The sequence below is a fragment of the Erithacus rubecula genome, assembly GCF_903797595.1.
Source record: "Erithacus rubecula genome assembly, chromosome: 4".
Classification (NCBI taxonomy): Eukaryota; Metazoa; Chordata; class Aves; order Passeriformes; family Muscicapidae; genus Erithacus; species Erithacus rubecula.
This window is the reverse complement of record NC_136686.1, coordinates 55498238-55517062: the sequence shown is the minus strand read 5'-3', so window position 1 is coordinate 55517062 and position 18825 is coordinate 55498238. Positions and strand designations below refer to the sequence as shown.

The following is an 18825-nucleotide window of genomic DNA, read 5'->3' as shown; positions in this document are numbered from 1 at the left end:
AAGACAAGCTAAAGATATCTTTAAAATTATTAATATACTCAGAAGTTTCTAATAAATCTTGCCTCAGTTTTACCAGCATACAGGAAGATTCCAGAGAAGTTTAAGTAAGCTAGAATAAAAGTGGGAAATTTTTGATTCAATACTTCAGATTTTTTCTTGTGTCCCAAATTTTTTTTCAAACAAAAGTTTCTACAACTCTAGTTTCTGAATCACATCCGCTAAAACTGGGCAAGGGGGGAATCTTTGAAATTGTAGACAGCCTGTCAGAGAAACAGTATGTTCTCAAAATAATAGGATGTTCCTTCTTTTAATGAGGTTAGGTTTCCACATTTTTCCCTGAGATTATATGAAAAAAGGTATGAGACCCTGCTGGTTTTCAGCTGAAGAAGGTCTTCCTTTAAGATAACTAAGCCAGTAATCAGATTTAATGCTTGTGAATAACTGAAGGTTGGACCTGAAAGGTAAACACATAAGACAACTGGACTGCTTCATGCTTCAAACAATAACTGAAAAGAGTTCATAAAATGCTTAAAAATATTTTAGAATTATTTGCATGAGTTGGGCGACAAAGAGAAAAACTACTCCTGTGAAAACAGTCTATTTTTAAAACTGCTTTCTATGCAGAATGAAATCTCACTCTACACTTCTCATCACTACGTGTTACATACAGTAATACCTTCACCGATCTTTTAGGTAAGACAATAGTAACAACAGTTAGAGGGATAACTAGTAACAATAGTTACTGGAATATTGGCTCCTATCCAGGGCCTGAACAAAGATTAGTCTTCAATCCTCTTTTCATAGCTATTTGGTTAGACTTTTCTAACCAGAACTGGCTATACTTTAATTAGAAATGAACAGAATAAAATTGGCTATTACACTTAAGATTTGAACAACCAGTATTTACTTGAGGAATTACAATAAAATTGTGTATATAATCCAATTTTTCAATGATTTTATCCTTCTGAATTTGCCAGGCCTCATTTTCCAGTCCTTAGCTCTTGCCATTTCTTTCTCTGCTAATCCAAGAGCCCTTCTCCAGTCCTTCATTTTCTCCCCATGAATGCACCTCTACAGTCTTAATCTTCAAGAAAAAGAGCCCACTTAATCACCCACTGTGACATGTATAATTGCATTTATTCACAGGTAACCACAAAACTGTTTTTATCTGTAGAGCACAATTCCCTACACCATTTGCACAAGTGCAGATTGTTTGACATAGCTGACTGAATGCAAGAACAGAAACAACATTGGTAAAGCCATCTCAGCAAGGACACGGTCCAATTCCAAAGCTTTACAGTTTGCTTACCCCTGTTCCTCTTTTCCAGCACCTCTAGTAACAAAATCATCTACTAAGAATGTAGAGCAACTGTGAGGTGAGGAGAATATGGCTTATTTAAATACCTGCTTTGGGAAAACATAAGGGAGGTTTAAGTCATCTAAATGTATGAACACAAATTTATAATGCATCTACACCATTTCTTTAATCAATTTAGTAAGCAAAACACACAAATTTGTTTAACAACACATATTCTCCATAAAAAGGTAGCTGACTATCATTAACTCAACTTTACAGCCCTGAATTCTTCTTTCAAGTGAATTCAACTTGGCTACTATTTTTTTAGAGTAGCTTTGTATCTGTATTTGTATTTGACATTGGTATCAATAGAAATACCATCTCCCTTAGAATGCTGGAACAACACAAGCTGGACTTTCTCCTTCCCTATTCAATAAGAAATTACAAACTAATGCCTTAGCACTTTTGTGTAACATCCTCATTAGTTGTTGGTACCTGTGGAAGAACAAATTACCCTGCCTTCAAAGAGAAAACAAGAGAACTTACTGAAAAATCCTCCTATTCTCCATCTCTATGAACAATCTGAAAACAAGTATGTTAATATGTTTATTCCATGATGTTAATATGTTTATTCCATGATAGATGTCTTTCTAGTTCCAGTCAGTCATGGATTATTTTTTTTAGGTATTTTCAATTTTTCACATCTATACTCTGAATTTGCAATGCATTCAGTGGTATTCATACATTGTTTTCTGATTATAGTTGCTGTCGTTGCTTTGTCACTACATTAGAAAAGGCCTTCAGCCAGGAGCACCCTCCTTCTTGACTGCCAAAAAGCCATTATTTCCCAATCCAATATTGTCTTCTCAGCAAGCTTTCAGCTTTCAAGTTTGGCTAAATAAATTTGCCCCACCTACTGAACTGGAGATCCTTCGCAATGAAAAATTAACTCTTTCAAAAATGAAACACTGAACACTGCATCCATTCTCAGTTTGCCCTGTCCATCACAACCTGCCACTCTGACAACAAGTGGCTTCCAAATCCAATAAGTCTGTTGATTATAAGAGAACACAAAAAAACCCATTTCCTGTGTTAGAAATGGGTGACTTTGAAGCATTGGCTGCAGAGGACGAGTAGTCTAAGCTCCCACCTAAGGTCCCAACACTGTTCTTTCCACACATGCAATGATTCAGTTTTTCTACTTTAATTCAGTGGGTTGTGAAAGTATCTCTTGGGTTTTGTTAGCTGACTTTCAGATCTATATGCATTTACATGTACTTCTACTGAAACTTCTCATATTATTATCCTCAATGAAATGTTCTGAAAAGTATTTGTTACCACTATTATTTGATCTTCAATTAATCATTCTAATCCAATGCTTGCTTCTTTCCTTGGTCACCACAAGTCACCTGTCCATTTCATCCATTTCTATTCTCTCTATTGCTGAATCTGTTTGTTCAAAAAGAAATAAAAACCACTCTGTTTTCTCAGGCATAGAATATTGAAGTGCTATTTCTGAATGAACCATGTTCTTCCTCTACTGAACCACAGGGTTACACACTAATAAATACTTCAGTCCCAGCAGAAAGACAAAGATCAATATTAGAAACTGCTTCTCAGTGTTATTTCTTTGACCACTAAACAACTGATTTCACCATTGGCCATAGTAAACAAAACTCAGCTACCCTCAGCCAACACACCTAGAAAAGATGCTTGACATTTCTCCACACATTCCCATGGACAAGCCATCATCTACTGAACTCAAACCATCAAGTCTGATTGCTGATCACCTTAGAGATGACTAGTTCTTGGAGAACTAACCTGCAGTTTATCATTGAATCTCCAAGTATATAAATGCTCACAAAGAGGGTATAGAGAAGGTTACAAATGCCAATTTCTACCAGAGCTTCAGACAGTGTCTATGCATACTTAGCCAGGAACACAAAACTGCCATTTCCTTGCAGAACTTCTACACAGAGTAGAACAGACAACTGGATCCATATTGTTTCAGATGTATCATTCCAGTTGTAAATGGAACTAGGGAACTAAATTTTTCCAAGCTAGACATTTGTCACCAACTTAAGAGCCCTGACTCTTCATTGTTCACTTAAACTTTTATGCCTATAGAAATAGAGTAAGAACATACCACAAATGTAGAGATTACATCTCTACACAGCTTTTGCCTTGTTTATGCAATATATAAGAGATACTGCAAATTATTTTCAAAGTCTTGCCATCTACTCATACTCACTACAAGGTATTTATAATTTACAAGTTGCAAAAAGATAATCTCTCAGACTCACCACTAACCTCTGTGTCCCTTCCTTTCCCTCAGTCAAAAGTACTTCTTTTGATTTTTTTTTTTCATCTTTGGTCTGGCAATTTTTTTTTTTAACTAATACGGAGCTTTTAAAGTCAGAGGACAAAAATTACAAGATTAAAAGGCAGACAGAGCTTGCAGACATCTTTCAGTCTTGCTAGGTTTTGTGTGCTACCTGGAAACAGAAACTTTTCTTTCCACTTTTAATTATGTAGTTCTATTGAAAAAGTATGACTATCCAGTCAGACAATACTTTGTCTCGTAACTCAGATGCCCAAGGATCTATACTAGTTACACAATCATAATTGCTTCAAACCAATTAAAAACAAAAAAATTCCTCAGAGTTTGTATTTACCCTGTGTTTGGCTGAACACAAGCATTCATAAATACAAGCCTATCTCCACTCTTATGACTCACCTTAGTTAACAAAAGCAAAAATACTTACTGTACAAACACCTGAAAAGATCAAAGGGTAAAGCAAAAACAAGGTTCAAAACTTGCTGGAGTGCCATCCTTCTAGTGGAAAACAAATGTGCCTTAACAGCAAAACAGAAACAAGCTTAGCATAATTCCTTTCTGCTCTATAGGGATACTTTGAGAAGAGAGTAGAAGGAGAATTTTGTAATTAGAGAAACAGAATATAAGTACAGTTTTCCGATTTTAGAATTACACTTTTAAATTCACTAACTGCAAAATAAACAAACAAAGATTGGAAAAAAAATAACTATGAGACATGTCCTTTACATTTAAACCTATTAATGAGAAAAAATAGAATGGTGTAATTGCCAAGATCTTCTTCCACAATTTCCCTTTTCATCACTCCTTAATTTCCAAGCATTTCTTCTTTCAAAATTCCCAAGTTCCTTTATTTCAGCATCAGGTGACACCACAAACCCCAGATATATCCTCTAGCTCGCAAAAGCCCAGACCATCTGATGTATTACCAAAACAAATGGAAAACACTGCAATCACAGTAATATTAAGAAATAAGAAGTACTGGCTTAATCTCAAACACTGAACTGAGTGTGCTACCAATGCAGACACTATTTATGCCTCATGTGTCTGTCCAGACACAGTTTAAATGCATAATAATTTATCAAATACATGACGGCTGCAGTTATTCTGCTGTCCTGAAAATAATTCCTCTCCAAGCAGAAAACACTTTGTGGCAGCCCATCATGTTCCCCCTCCCCTTCCTTAGTTATTGCCCACTATCACTTCTTTCCCACTGGAGTCCTCTGAACCGTTAGAAGCAAATAAATCAAGAGCTGTCAGACCCTAGATCCTGTACCTGCTGCAGCCTAGCTTAATGTAATACTGGCCTACAAAACATCTATACATTAGATCATACAATAACAGTCATAACTGATCCTTATAATGAAATAGCAGCAATCAGATTTAGGAAACAGATGACAGGGAGTTTGAAAGAGTAAAGCTTTCCAGGAATATAAGCAACAAAAGGTGTGGACATCTGTAACTGAAAAAGAAAAAAGCAAAAGACAGATAATAGTCTTTGATGGGCCTGGAATCCAGATAAAAACTTTTGGATATATACCACATGCTACAGCAAAAGCAACTTGAACACACCATAATTAACTTCTGACACAGCTTTACTACTGGGCCATCAGTAACATATCCCTTAGGAACAGGCTAACACCATGATAGAAAGTGGAATACTAAACCCATTTGAAAACATCTGACACACAGTGCTCCAACAAGATCTATGCTTGAGACTAAAATTACCAAATCCTTAAAACCGAATTTTTTTAGTAGTTACAGCTGAAAGATTAATCTCATCAATACCAGAAAACAATTTAATGCTTACATGAAAAAGTAGTTTCACTTAATACAGCAAACTTGAAATTTGTTTACGGTTGTTTAAAGGAAACTAGGCATGAAGAAATCCCAGAATTACAACTATATTTGGATTCTTTTTCTTGAACTGCATGCATAAAGAAAATTGAATTCCAAACCATGGTAATTTAAAGGCTATGTCAAAAAACAAAATTGTAACAGGATTTTTTTCTTGCATCAATTAAGATTCAAGTCTTTTCTGTCATGTGCCTGTAATTATTTAGTGTCTACTGAAATGGTTAGAAAAAGAAGAGATTCGTTAAAACATGCAAAATATTTATGTAAAATGCTTTGTCTAACATCAGGTTTCCAAGCTAAGAATCCTAGCTGCAGCAAAACACAATTTAATGGTAAAATCTGTATGCTCTGTCTGCCTTGCTCAGAGGATAAAGAGGTCTCACACTATTGGCCTCTTAATAATGAAAAACTGTATTAAGTTTCAAAACTCATTCTATTACTTGCACATTAATTTGGTATCTTACAGTCAACAGTTCTAATTAATGAACTTGTTACACACTACCAAGACTCTTCTTTATTTCAAAAGCCAACAAGAAAAAAACCTGACCTTCTCACCAGAAAGGATTTTTTTTGCCTGAATACTACACATAACATTTGCACATCAAGGTTTTGCAAAATCTTCCATCTTATGGCAACAGGATCTCATGAAAAACATAGCAAAGCAAAACAAAAACCAACTCAACTGAAAGGAACATGAAATTGAAGTACAGGGAGATTACATTTAGCTACAGAAAGGCACAGTATTTTTTAGTCCAGACTATTTCAGTGAAGGTCTGTCAGTGTTACTGCTAACACCACAGGGGACAGAAGAAAAATGTTTTAGCAGGATATTTGCACTTGCTACGGATGCAGATGCACCACCTGAAGCAGTGGCACTAATGCAGATGGCTCTGAGCCAGTAATACAGCTCAGACATTCTCAGCAAGACTAACTACCCCAGGCAAAGAGTCATGCAATCAAAGCCATGTGATTTCTATTAATCAAATCAGTTCACTTACCCCTACAGAACAATGCACTGTGCTTATATGCTATATTATTTTGGAGGACACTAGGTATTGCACAAGGCAGCAAATGTAAGCCACCCTAAGTCCCATGAAAGCAAGATTTCCCTCAAGTTTGATGTCTGTTGATTCTAATGAGCATGGCAGTACTAGTATCAAAAGTATCAAACTAGTACTAGTATCACTAGTACCAAATCTGTCTGCTCTGTGTACCAGCAGTCAAAGACTTTACTGACATGACAGTAACCAAGTCCATCCTCACTTTAACAGCAGTCAACACAAGATCTGGCTTGGCAATCATACACTGTAAATTATTGCCTGGAATAAAAAAAAAAAATTAATTCATCACTGAACAGGATACAGGAAGAAGGCAGCAGTGAAAGAGAGCTGCCACAGTATATATGGCAGGTGTTCAGACAGTTTGCCATTGCAAGTTATGTAATACTTGTGTACAGATACATAACACATATTGAATGTTACTGCAAAAACTGTAGCAGCTAAAATGAAACAGCTTTTACACAACAATATTTAACCTGAGGAACAAACATTGCAGTCAGCCAATCTGCAATCACTTCAGAATAAGTCACTGTGCATTAGCTAGACTACTTATGCTATTTTAATACTCAATTATTAAGGTACACCGTGGTAAACACAGTTTACACAGGTAAAGGGCTAACCAGTATAAAATAAACTAATTTAATACTTACTTCTAAAAAAACAAATAAAAACTGCTGTTTCCTGAATACTAAGTAGTAGTGCTTAGTATTTTGATGAACACAAAACAATATTCATCACTCATCCCAAATACTAAAAAACTAGAAGATAAATAAAGTGACATCTTCATAGGACAGCTTGCCTTCTTTCCCAGCAAAGTTGAAAAAAATTAGATACAAGACATTTACAATCACACAGTCAGTATTACCTTCCTTTTCCTGCTCACTTCATTCCCCTAGACCAGACTGACATAACAGCTTTTGAGGGTCAGTTTTTGTAGCACTCAAGTAACACAATGAACTGTGTGAAGTTTATGTGAATGTCAGCCACAACCAGAAGAGAAGTAATTGTGTCAGAGGGCTGAGCTGAAGGTCTTTGAGGAGATTTATCTATCTCATCTAAAAGAATGATAAGAGACCGAACTGAAGTGATGGCATGAAATTTCCACCATACTGTCCTAATAATATTCCAGGTGGTATTTGGGAACAATGCCCAACAAACCAACTTGGAAAGAACATTTTACATCAAGCAGTCAAATTTTAAAAAAAACAAAATCAAACAAACAAAAACAAAACAACAACAACAACAAAAAAATCCCACACAACTAAAAATTAGAGAAGGAGAGGAATATCTCCAAGAGACACAAAGGACTGGGAGGAAATCACTTCACAGAGTCCTTCTATTTCAAGGCAAATCATCCCTATGTAATTATCCCTGCTTATTGCAGAGTAGTTTAACTCAATCAGTTTTAAAGGTAACTTCCAACCAAGCTATTCTATGACTGTATGATTTCATTCCTGGTACATGCTTTGTCTAAAACACGTTTTAAAAGGCTTCAAATACTACTTCACAGCTCCCATGAAATGATAATTTCTGGCAGAACTCTTTCCTAACATTTTAGAAAAAAAATTCCTTTGCTTCATTTCAGGCCCATTACTTACTTTTTCAATCACAGTGCATAGGGAGAGCCATTTAGTCCCTTCTCATCTGAAAAACCTTTGTTTATCTGAAGAACATTACTCTCCCTCTCACACTCCTCCAAACCACAGCCACACACTTCCAGCTTCTCCACCCACTGACCATCCTCAAGATCTTCAGTCACCATTGCTGCAGTGCTTAGGACTTCTCCAATTAACCTACACATTCCTTTAATGAAGTGCCTCAAAAGGGACTTGATGAACAAAAGAAGCAGCATGAACAAAAGATTGTTTTCAAGTGCCTTGCACATAACACCCTTCCTTACAAAGATCAGTACAAACTTCATTGCCAACAATGTCACACTGCTACAAAATAAATGAACATGTGCTTGCACTCAATTTGTGAGGAACAATCAACCCTCTCTGCAGAACTGTAATCCACACAGTCATTTTTCCTGTTCCTCCTTTTAACTGCAACTATTTATCGTGAGGACTTACTACTTGTCTGAAAGAGAAATAAAATCAGTTCAGGTAAGACGTATCTCCAATTTGCCAAGAATATTCTTCATTCTAATCCAGTTTCCCAACATATTTTCCATTCTTCCTGCTTGATTATTGGTAGTAAATTTAATAAGGATATATGCCATATTACATCACACAAATCATTAATGAAAACACAAGCCAGCTACAGAACACGTTTTAACAACACTCTGCTTGATATACTGCTGGGTAGGTGAACAACAGATGAAGGTTTTCGGGGTACAGCTTTCTCTGAACTTTAGCATTCACTGCATGACATTTTCATCTGGATTCTACTGCCTACCCTGCTGGTGTGACAGTGTCAAGAGCCCTCTTTAAATCAATGGTGTCAAGAGCCCTATTTAAATCAAACTACAAGACAGTCATTGATCTCTCTAGTCCCAAGGCCTGTTATGCTGCCAACAAAGAAAATACGGTTGGTTAAACAGGATTCATTCTTGATAAATCTGTGTGTCCTACTATTTAAAAGCACTTTTATACAGACTCCAACAAATAATTTATTTTTTCTAGAGTTCCTTTGCTTAAGGAAGTCAGGTTAGTTTGAAGTGTCTAAAATAGGTGGCAGTAAAGTCTATTTTCAATAAATCAAGCTCTCCATTCGATTCTGGAATATAATCTCTCCCCCCAAGAATTCACAAAGATAACCATTAAGAACAAGAAAATTACTCTGAAAAGCACCTGAAATATATTAGGATGAATATACATATTTTTTATTTTTGTATTTATGAATATTATAAATCTCTATATACATACACACGCTATCATATACATGTGTCTATACATATACATGCTTTATATATGTACACAAAGAAACACACTCTTTTTCCCATGAAATAGGTTCATCAGCAACAGAGAACAAGAAGGAAAATGTATTTTTTAGGCTTACAATATTTGGGAAGATATTGCTCTAATTAATGATATTTTCAAAGATGGGACACAGACCATATTGTCTCCCTCTATCACACACTATTTTGTATTAGGGTATGAAACAAACTGGTGATGAAATGCAGTACCACAGATAACTTCACAGTCTTTACAACAGTGGAAACTTCACAGGCTTTCAGTGGAAATGTAAGGGTACTACATGTAGCAGCAATACCAGAAAAGTGCACTGAAACAGAGAAACCTGAATACTGGAAAAGAAAAGGTTCCACAATGCAAACCACATTAAGACAGGCATTTTCCTCCTTCCATTGCCTCTAATTCTACTCTAAGAGACGTATCAGCTTTATCCAGGCTCTTTTCTTTTTTAAATTGTGTATGATCCATATTGTTTACCCTAGAAAAGAGCTAAGTCAAATTTATTTCTCCACAAGCCACCACAAGAATTTTTCATGTCCAAGATTACTGTTACTATTGTGCAGATGTCACTAGTTCTGGGGTACATTTCAGAAGAACACCTATATTATAGCAGCTACAAAGAGGCCTTCCAGGCATAGCCAAATAATTTTTTAAATTGTATTTCACCCAGTATCATGCATTCCCTAACTAATTTCAGTTTTCTCCAGCCCAGAAACACTTCTTCATGAGCTGTGTTTCTTTTAATTTACCTTAAATCTTTTATTGTGATCTTAAACCTAAAAAACTGGCCCAAGTAAGCTTTGCTCCCTCCTTATACAGGATTTTGCTGGTTTAGCAAGAATAATTTTCTTCATAGTAACTGATAGGGGCTGTGTTTTGGAATTGTGCTGGAAATGGTATTGATAGCACAGAGATGTTTTCATTATTGCTAAGCACAACAGAGTCAAGCCCTTTTGTGCCTCTCACCTCCCTCCACCAGTGAGGAGGCTGGGAGTTCACAAGGAGCTGGGAGGGGACAGACACAGGCCAGCTGAGCCCAACTGACCCAAAGGATACTCCATCCCATACAGTGCCATGTTCAGCTTATAAAGCTAGGGGAGGAAGGAGGAAGAGGGGGATATTTGGAGTGATGGTGTTTGTGTCTCCATCTGATGGAGCCCTACTTTTGGGTATCACTGCCAGCCCATGACAAGGTGTGAATGAATCCCTTGTTTTGCTTTTCTTGCATGCCTGGCTTTTGCTTTACCCATTAACCTGTCTTTATATCAGCCCATGGGTTTTCTCGCTGTACCCACCCAATTCTCTGCCCCACCCCATCTCCACTCAGGGATGAGCAATCAAGAGGCTGCATGGGCTGGGCTGCTGGCTGGGGTTAAACCACAACAGGCACACAATACGTACCTAGCATTCTCTCCATTTTAGCTACACTTCAATAACTGACAATATTTTGTTATTTCTTTAGAAGTACTTAGCTTGAAAGTAAGATCACAGTTCTATCTTTGCCCATCCTGTTTTAAGTCACATGGTGTGGAGACCCAGAAAGGTATTTCCAATTAGAGAAGCCAAAGCAAGCCCTGTGCCCTCCTCTCCCTGTCCTCAGCCTTTCAGTCACTCCCACTCTGTTCCCCTGTTGGCCTTTTCACCCTAACCCCACTCTTGGACACCCCATCCCCTGGCAATTGGTCCCTAGGGATTTCCCCACTGCTTACCCCACGACAAACCCTGAACACCCCCAGAAGCCCCTTCACCTTTGTTCCCTGAACTCTGGACGATGCTGACCTGTGGCTGAAATAAACATCTCTGCAAAACCCTTACAAAGGCCTTTCCTGCTCCTTTACTCCCCTTCACCCCAAGCAACAACTAGATGCAATAACATGGAAGGCAATGTTTTCCTGGAATAACTACTGTATTGAAGATACTTGAAACTGTATTTCAATAGACCCCTTCTCTTTCATTTTATGACTGCACAGCTTAGTCACATTTTATGCCTGAGTTTACAAAAGAGCAAAATTGTGGCTGGTGCAAAAGCCTGCGCTGAAATATTATATACTCAGAAGAACATTTAAGCAAACAGATTTACTTGCTGAGACAAATTATAACACAAGCATATATATAGATGAGGATCTTTATATCTATATATATATATATATATATATATATATATATATATATATATATATAAAGATGAGGAATTTATTATCATTAAAAGAAGTCTAGGCATTTATATGAATAATGATATCATTTTAAAGTATTTAACCAGGAAAAGAAAGAAATCCTTTGTTGTCCAGATCTAGCTCCATAACTGACAGATGGAATTAGCCTGTCCATGCTTAAACTGGCAGGCTAATTAAAAAGCAGCCTTTTGCTGCACAACTCAGAATATTTTCATCTCCATCTGATAAGTTACTGGCCACTGTTAAAGACAGTAATTTCTGTATACCCACATGAAAGACAGCTAATATTTTAATGCCTGCAGAACTTCTTCTGTGAATGGGAACTATATACAGTATACCATTTTCTTGTCACATTCTATTGTTTAATCTTGCTTAGGAATGTTTCTTTTTCACTTTATAAAATATTTGTATCTAAATACCACTGAGAAGCATAGTAAGGGCTTATAATTCACAAAAACTAGGCACTGTGTGACATCTGAATATTGGCACTTGTTTCACCTATGCAAACACTGAATTGGATTGTATAATACAAATAATCTGCACTAGAGAAGCAGCTGATTGCTTATTCTACTTTGCTAGAGAACCCATAGTATATTGGAAGGTAGAAGAGCCTGGCAGAAGTCTGAGGTTCAATTTTATATAAATACATACACACACTAATCACTTCTAATCTCTAAAACTACATAGAAAATTACATTTTCTTTTTACTGTGCCCAAGTGTGCAGTTAATTTCAAAGAATGTGAAACTCCAACACAGAGGAATTCAGATGTACTTCAGCTCTAAGTAGAGATATCAGTCAAAATATTACCAAATGCGTTCAGAGAAAGCATCTTCCTAACATCATACACTGAAGCTGGAGATCTGCAGACTACTAGCAACTTTAGGCATCCAGAAAAAACCTGCTTCTCAATAAAAGCTACTGTTTCTTGTAGCTCCTCTAATTGACCCATATTTCTACTTAATTCAAATATTTTATATATTTACCATAGCCTTTCCCATCACTGCAAAATAAACTTCAGTACACAACTAAGTAAAAGTTGTGATTGAACTAACCTAGATTAGCTACAGGAATATACCTTAAATACATACCTAAATGTGCACATTTGTATCCCCCAAACATACACACAGAGTGTAGAAGTATATTAAAAAAAATTCACAGTTATCTCAAAATTCTACCCAGAATACCTTAGAAGCAATGGAAGATATCTTTTACCACAGCAAGTGCAAAGCTTTCACAGTAATATCACAGGGCTGAGTTTGACAAAGCAGAAATTACTCTGCACCACATGTACAACAGAAAGGTAATAAACAATGGAATTACTTTTTCCTTGAACAAGAGATGAAAGGGATGTTCAGGAATATCTGGCTAAAATGACAGATCATCTTGGACATGAAAGCAAGCCCCTGGAATACAGAGGTACCTATCCAACACCCGGCTTCCACATCACTCATGTCTACCATCTATTTACTGCCATCAGATGTTGCAGTATTTCCCCATGACTCCCAGAGCTTTCATATCTCACCGACTGCACTGCCAGCACCCAGGGGAGCTCCCCACACTTCCCACCCTACTGACACCACAGAGCATCACATTTTACCTCTTCTGAAGCACAGCACTTCCACAGCCTCACCCCAATCCACCACATCCCATGGGCTCTCCTGCCACACACCACCATCACCTCTCTGCCAGAGACCTCCCACCCTTCCCAAATTTCCAAGCTCAGAAGCACAGCACAGCACTTCCCCAATCGGATCCCACCCCAGGCTCCCTGTGGATGCCACCTTCCTGCTGACTCCCACAGCAGTACCCTGACCCTTGCTGATTCCAGTCCTCCCCTGGGAACAGGGCTACCCCACAACCAGCACTCACTGCCTCTCCACATGGGACAGACACCTCCAGCTCCCTGCACCAGCATCTCCACAGGGGGGTGTTCCCATCCACGCAGGTGCTGGCAGGCATGGCCAGCTGGGAAGCAGGAAGAATTCAAACCAGCCAAGGTGGGCAGCAGACTGTGACAAAGGACAGACAGCCAAAAATGAAGGGGGGATGCAGATGGAGAGGTAAGAGAGAAGAAAGGAAGAGATACCAAGGAATAAGATGGAGAGAGAAATGACAGTAGACAAGCTATTTTACCTGGCTATAAACCATCCAGAACTAAGGATTAAATTAAGGACCAAAAGCCTTGGCTACCCCCATGGACTGTAGGATCAAATTTAAAAGGGTTGCCTAAGGGTACACATGTCCCTTCATCGTTAACAATAATTACTCAGACTTTGCTAAGTTTCAGGAAAAGACCAAGTATTTGAAAACAAGAAGCTCAAAAGACTGAGGTACCTTGACAAATGAAAGTGCAAGCTCTTTTTTTTTTTTTTTTTTTTAATGGTGAAGCAAAAAAAAGTAGAGAGGAAGAAGAGAGAGGTATTTTCTATCAAAGAAAGAAATCTTAAAAACTACACTAAATACCTCAGATTTTACCACTAAACTGTACTAATTTGTTTAATTATAGCTAGCACTCGAAGTAATCCCATAATACCTGCAATCCAGGTAGTTAACAGACAGTATTATTTAATATATTCTGAAGATGTAATGGTAGATCAAAATGGAAAGAAAAGTGAAAAAAATCAGAAAAAATATTCTACCTTACAATGATACAATTGGTGCTTAAGTGCTTCGATCAGACTGATACACTAAATAAATAGATAAACTTTCTGTTTGCAACACAGCATCTGCCAGTTATAAGACTAAGTCATGGAGTAATAATTTTTTGATCACACAGTATAAAAAGAGCAGTAGTGACAAATATGCAAAATAAACTTCAGGATGATTCTGAATGTTTGATGGTTCAGCCCTCCCACAACCTATTTTTGGAAGATGGAATTTGAATACTATTAAATCAGAGGAGAAACAACTGGCAAGATACCATACACCACACCACCAAATGGTCTCCAAGACTAATGGGATGCTCCTCACTGCATCCTGCAGCACAGTGTGGAATTTCCCAAGCTAGCTCATGCACAGAAAACATTCTATCAATGTAACATGTGCCTTCCTGAGAACTACCTCATTATTTTTCCTAGAGCCAATAAAATAAGGGGTAAATAAAGGGTAAATTCTGCAGCAGAACACTTCCATTGAACTAGGTTAGATATCTGTGTATCATATCACCTATGGGTTTCATAAAGGTCACAGGGTCAATACCTTTCTTTTAGGACATAAACTGCAATTTCAACTATGCCTTATCATAGTGCAACATCTCCCAATAGAGAGAGGGTGCCTCTGAGGGTGATTTATAGAAACATAAACCAGTAAGAAATTGCTTCACAAAAAAATTGTTGCCCAAAAGAACACAAGTTACTATGGTAGAATTTTCACATTATTAAATACCTGTATCTAGAGAAATCATACGCAAAAATGTAAAGGATTAATAAGTTCTGCCCATGCCATTTCTCAATTTAAATCAGGAAGCAGAAAGCAAGAACCACAGTAAAAAGTTTTGGGTGTTCCTTCAAGTCCAACATTACTGTGAGTCACGTGAGCACAAGCTAAAAATGTATCTAATAGTAATTAAGAAGGACTCACCAAGTTCATTGAGACTCTGGGCAGCTTTTGTTATCTCTCTGCTTCCTCCTTGCAGCTGTCCTTGAAGTCTCTTACTGAGATAGAGGATGCGTATTATCCTCCGCAGCAAGTCACAGGCAGCCTGCAGGGAAATTGTGGCATTAGGGGATATTATCAGGACATTACAATCACATAATACCAGTACTCAAATGTGGAAACATCTTAACCAAAAAAGGAAATGTGAATGTGAATAAAAGCAAGGAACTTTCTTATGAAAAGTTTTTTTATTTTTTTCCAAAAATCTTTCATATGATTCTATGTTATATAGACCAAGACTTTCAAAGCTGATAATTACATTCATGAGGCTACTGAGATTATTCTGTACTACCCACACAAAAAACAAAGGAAACTCAGAATCCCATGACAGAGTCATGTTCTAATTGGAAGTGAGCTTTATTTTACCCTGTATACCCCAATACTCCTCCCCTCTTTAAGCTTTAGCAAAGTTAAGAAGTTGGCTTTGCCAATCAAATACTCAAACAAAAGAAGCAAAATGGAAGCACTTACTTCAGAAGACAATAAAACTAAAAGACTAAATTGTTATTACAGATATTGACTCTTATGGTAGGCATATATGTAAAAACTAATTCTCAGCAAAACTTTCAGAAGACCAGTTACCTTCATTGAGCCACATGTTATTAAAATACACATTCTTGGTTAAAAATTAGAATATGGACATATACATAAATTTTTAGGAACCATATTCATGTGTGTTTTTGTTAGTGCCAAATTAGAATAACAGGCATTACTGACATCTGAATCAAAAATAATAGTTGCGTAACTTTTCACTCAACTAATATCTTGAAATACATGCTAAGGGAAAAACAACATTCTGGAGAGGGTAACAACTAAAACAGAATTCAGAAATGCAAATCAAATTTCAGTACACTCATAGGTATAATATATATGTACAATCCATAGGTACAATAGGTACAATCCAACATCTGCAATTGATTAAAAGGGTGGCAAGTGAGAAATTTGGAGCAAGTATGAGATAGTTATTTGGAGTTATTTTCCTTGGTACTGAAGGCAAAGTCTCCTGAAGTGTTAACCTCATGGATATCAAAATTAATTTAAAATTACTTTAAAAAAATATTTAGTATCCATCAAGACTCAGAACCTGTTTTTCAGCTCAAGTTCATTTATTGGAAACTAATGTTAAAGGGCACATATGAAAATATACAAGTGAATCATTTAAACCAATATCCACAGCAGACTGTATAACCTGGCAGTCTCTTCCCTATGCCAGCACAAACTAACAAATCCACAATATTTGTATTTTAATTTTATTAAACATCTAGACAGAATAAAAAGGAAAAATTAGGAAAAAAACCCCACTGAGGCAAATCAAGGAAAGCCCAATTACTCTCGCTGCTTTGGGCTCTCTATCACAGCTGAAGTGCAAGTTTTCAAAGCATTCTGTGACAGCTTAACCACATGACTTCTGTAACACTTAGTGAGAATTAAGTGGGGCTTATCCAGCTTTGAGAGATTAATGTATTAATTTTTATTAATTCATTTATTTAATTAGAAAAGTCTTGATCCGCATATCACTTTCATATCTGTGAACTAAATTTCTGGAAGATTAATCAAAAATAGCTTTTAATATAGTGCACTATGCTTCACCAAATAAGAAGACATAGTATTACTACTTTGCTTTCAAAATTAATTACTATCTAATCCAATTGTGTAACTCTAGCTAATGTTTTCCCTGGGGAATTCAGCTTCTCTTACTTTTGAACCACCTTTTACTTTACACACCAAAAGATTATTTCATTTTTGTTGAAATGTTGCTTGCTTATTATTTCCTGTCCCAAGAAACAATCTTTTAGGAGAGTCAAATATGGGAAAATTACATCTAGATACAAGAGCAAAAAAAAGTTTTAATTTCTGGCTCTGGGAATTAGCAGGGGGAAAAAAAATCAAAAGACACTGAAGATGCACTCTAAATTTTGTAGTAATTTCTACTGCATTGTACCCTTCACAAAGATTCTGTTTCACTCAAGTATTTTCATTTGAGCTGTCCAACTTAATAAAACTCCCAATCACAGCAAAAGAATGCTATATGTAAAGACATGTAAGAGAAATAAAGAACTGTATCTAATGGTGGAGCTGTTCACAGATGCCAGATCCTCTAACCTGACTACCCTCATAACAGAAGTCTGAATTAATTCTGGAAACATTCCCTCCCTAAATTGATCAAGTATGCTTTTCTAAAGGAGATGCTTTCATCCAAGAAGGAACAAATTCTACTGTTCAAGCAATAATTAATTTGGCAAAGGCCAGTGGCCCCAGTTACTCCAAGTCATTTTAAGTAAAATCAAAAATAAGACCAATTTTTTTTGAGATTACATAGCTATCTCCTGATAGCTATCTCCTGAAATTTAAAACCGCTTATCAACTATAACAGAAATTATTGCTAGAATTTGAGCCATTGAAAGCCTCTTACTTTTAATTTCAAATTAATTATAGGAAATTACTGAAAAAAAGATGTAATTATTGAGTCCCTTGAAAATGTGCCAGTGTGTAGATCATATATGCAAGGTAATTGAATGTATACGTTTTGTTGTTCATAAAGCCTGAAGAGAGACAGTCCACTATCTTCAGACATTTACTATGTATTTATAGCAGCATCATGAAGACATCTGCTACTGGTAAAAATTTTGAATTAAGAATAACTTTAAAACATAGAATTATTGGGGGTTTTAATAGTGTTTTGCTAGCATAAAGTTTTTCATACACCAAGACACTGACCAAGAGACCATGCAAAAACACTTAGTTAAACAGCTGCACAGAAAAGATCCCTGTGAAGGACAAACTCCCTGTCTACACATTTCAATTGTTAACCACTCCCACTCAGCCTGTGAAGGACTATGGAAAGAGTCAGAAGAGGACAGTATGATTCAAAGCAGGAAGTGAGCTTTCCAAGTCTGCTGCTGCCTTGGGATGCCATGAAGCTCTAAGACCAGAGCAAGACAAAACACATACAAGCACACAGCAGAGATTTAAAATTCAGGATTAGATTTGAAGTTTAACAACAAACTTGCAGTGAAAATGTTTATGAAAAAGCCTACATTAAAAAGACTATATTAAAAACAATTAAGGATGGCAAAATCTAGCTTTATGCAAGTCAAATATTCCTTCAGTTAGTGAGCAGTCCCACAGCAATCAATGGAGAGGTATTAAAACAACACCATCACAAAAACAAGAGGCACTGAAACATCTTGCATTCCAGCAAAACATACCTGCCAACCCTACAGATTTTGACAGAAGGCAACCTCTTTTAGCAGCCATCTTTTTCTACCAGTTGTAGAACAGCTGATAAAATTAGTAAGTTTGACAGTGTTCCAAACCATAAGTCTTGCATGAGCAATTTCATGTCATAAGCCCTGCCATCACCAGGAAATGAATTGTTTGTTGTGTCCATCCTTCCTCAACAAACCCAGTCCCCCAGGTAAAGGACACCCCAGAAGTGCATTTTTATGAGGCTGGAGAGCTGAGATTTGACTCAACTTTCCACAAATTCAGCTTAATTTATTAATTCAGGACTCCTGATCTTCAATTCCTCC

General features: G+C 36.8%; 1 protein-coding gene across 1 annotated transcript in view; it reads right to left on the bottom strand.

The window, feature by feature from the left end:
• The window catches only part of COG5 (component of oligomeric golgi complex 5), a 177138-nt gene that overhangs the window by 150942 nt on the left and 7371 nt on the right, over positions 1 to 18825 (bottom strand). Inside the window, exon 6 of the mRNA XM_079304319.1 lies at positions 15218 to 15338. Coding sequence (XP_079160445.1) covers positions 15218 to 15338 — 121 coding nt within the window. The remainder of the gene's footprint in view (positions 1 to 15217; positions 15339 to 18825) is intronic.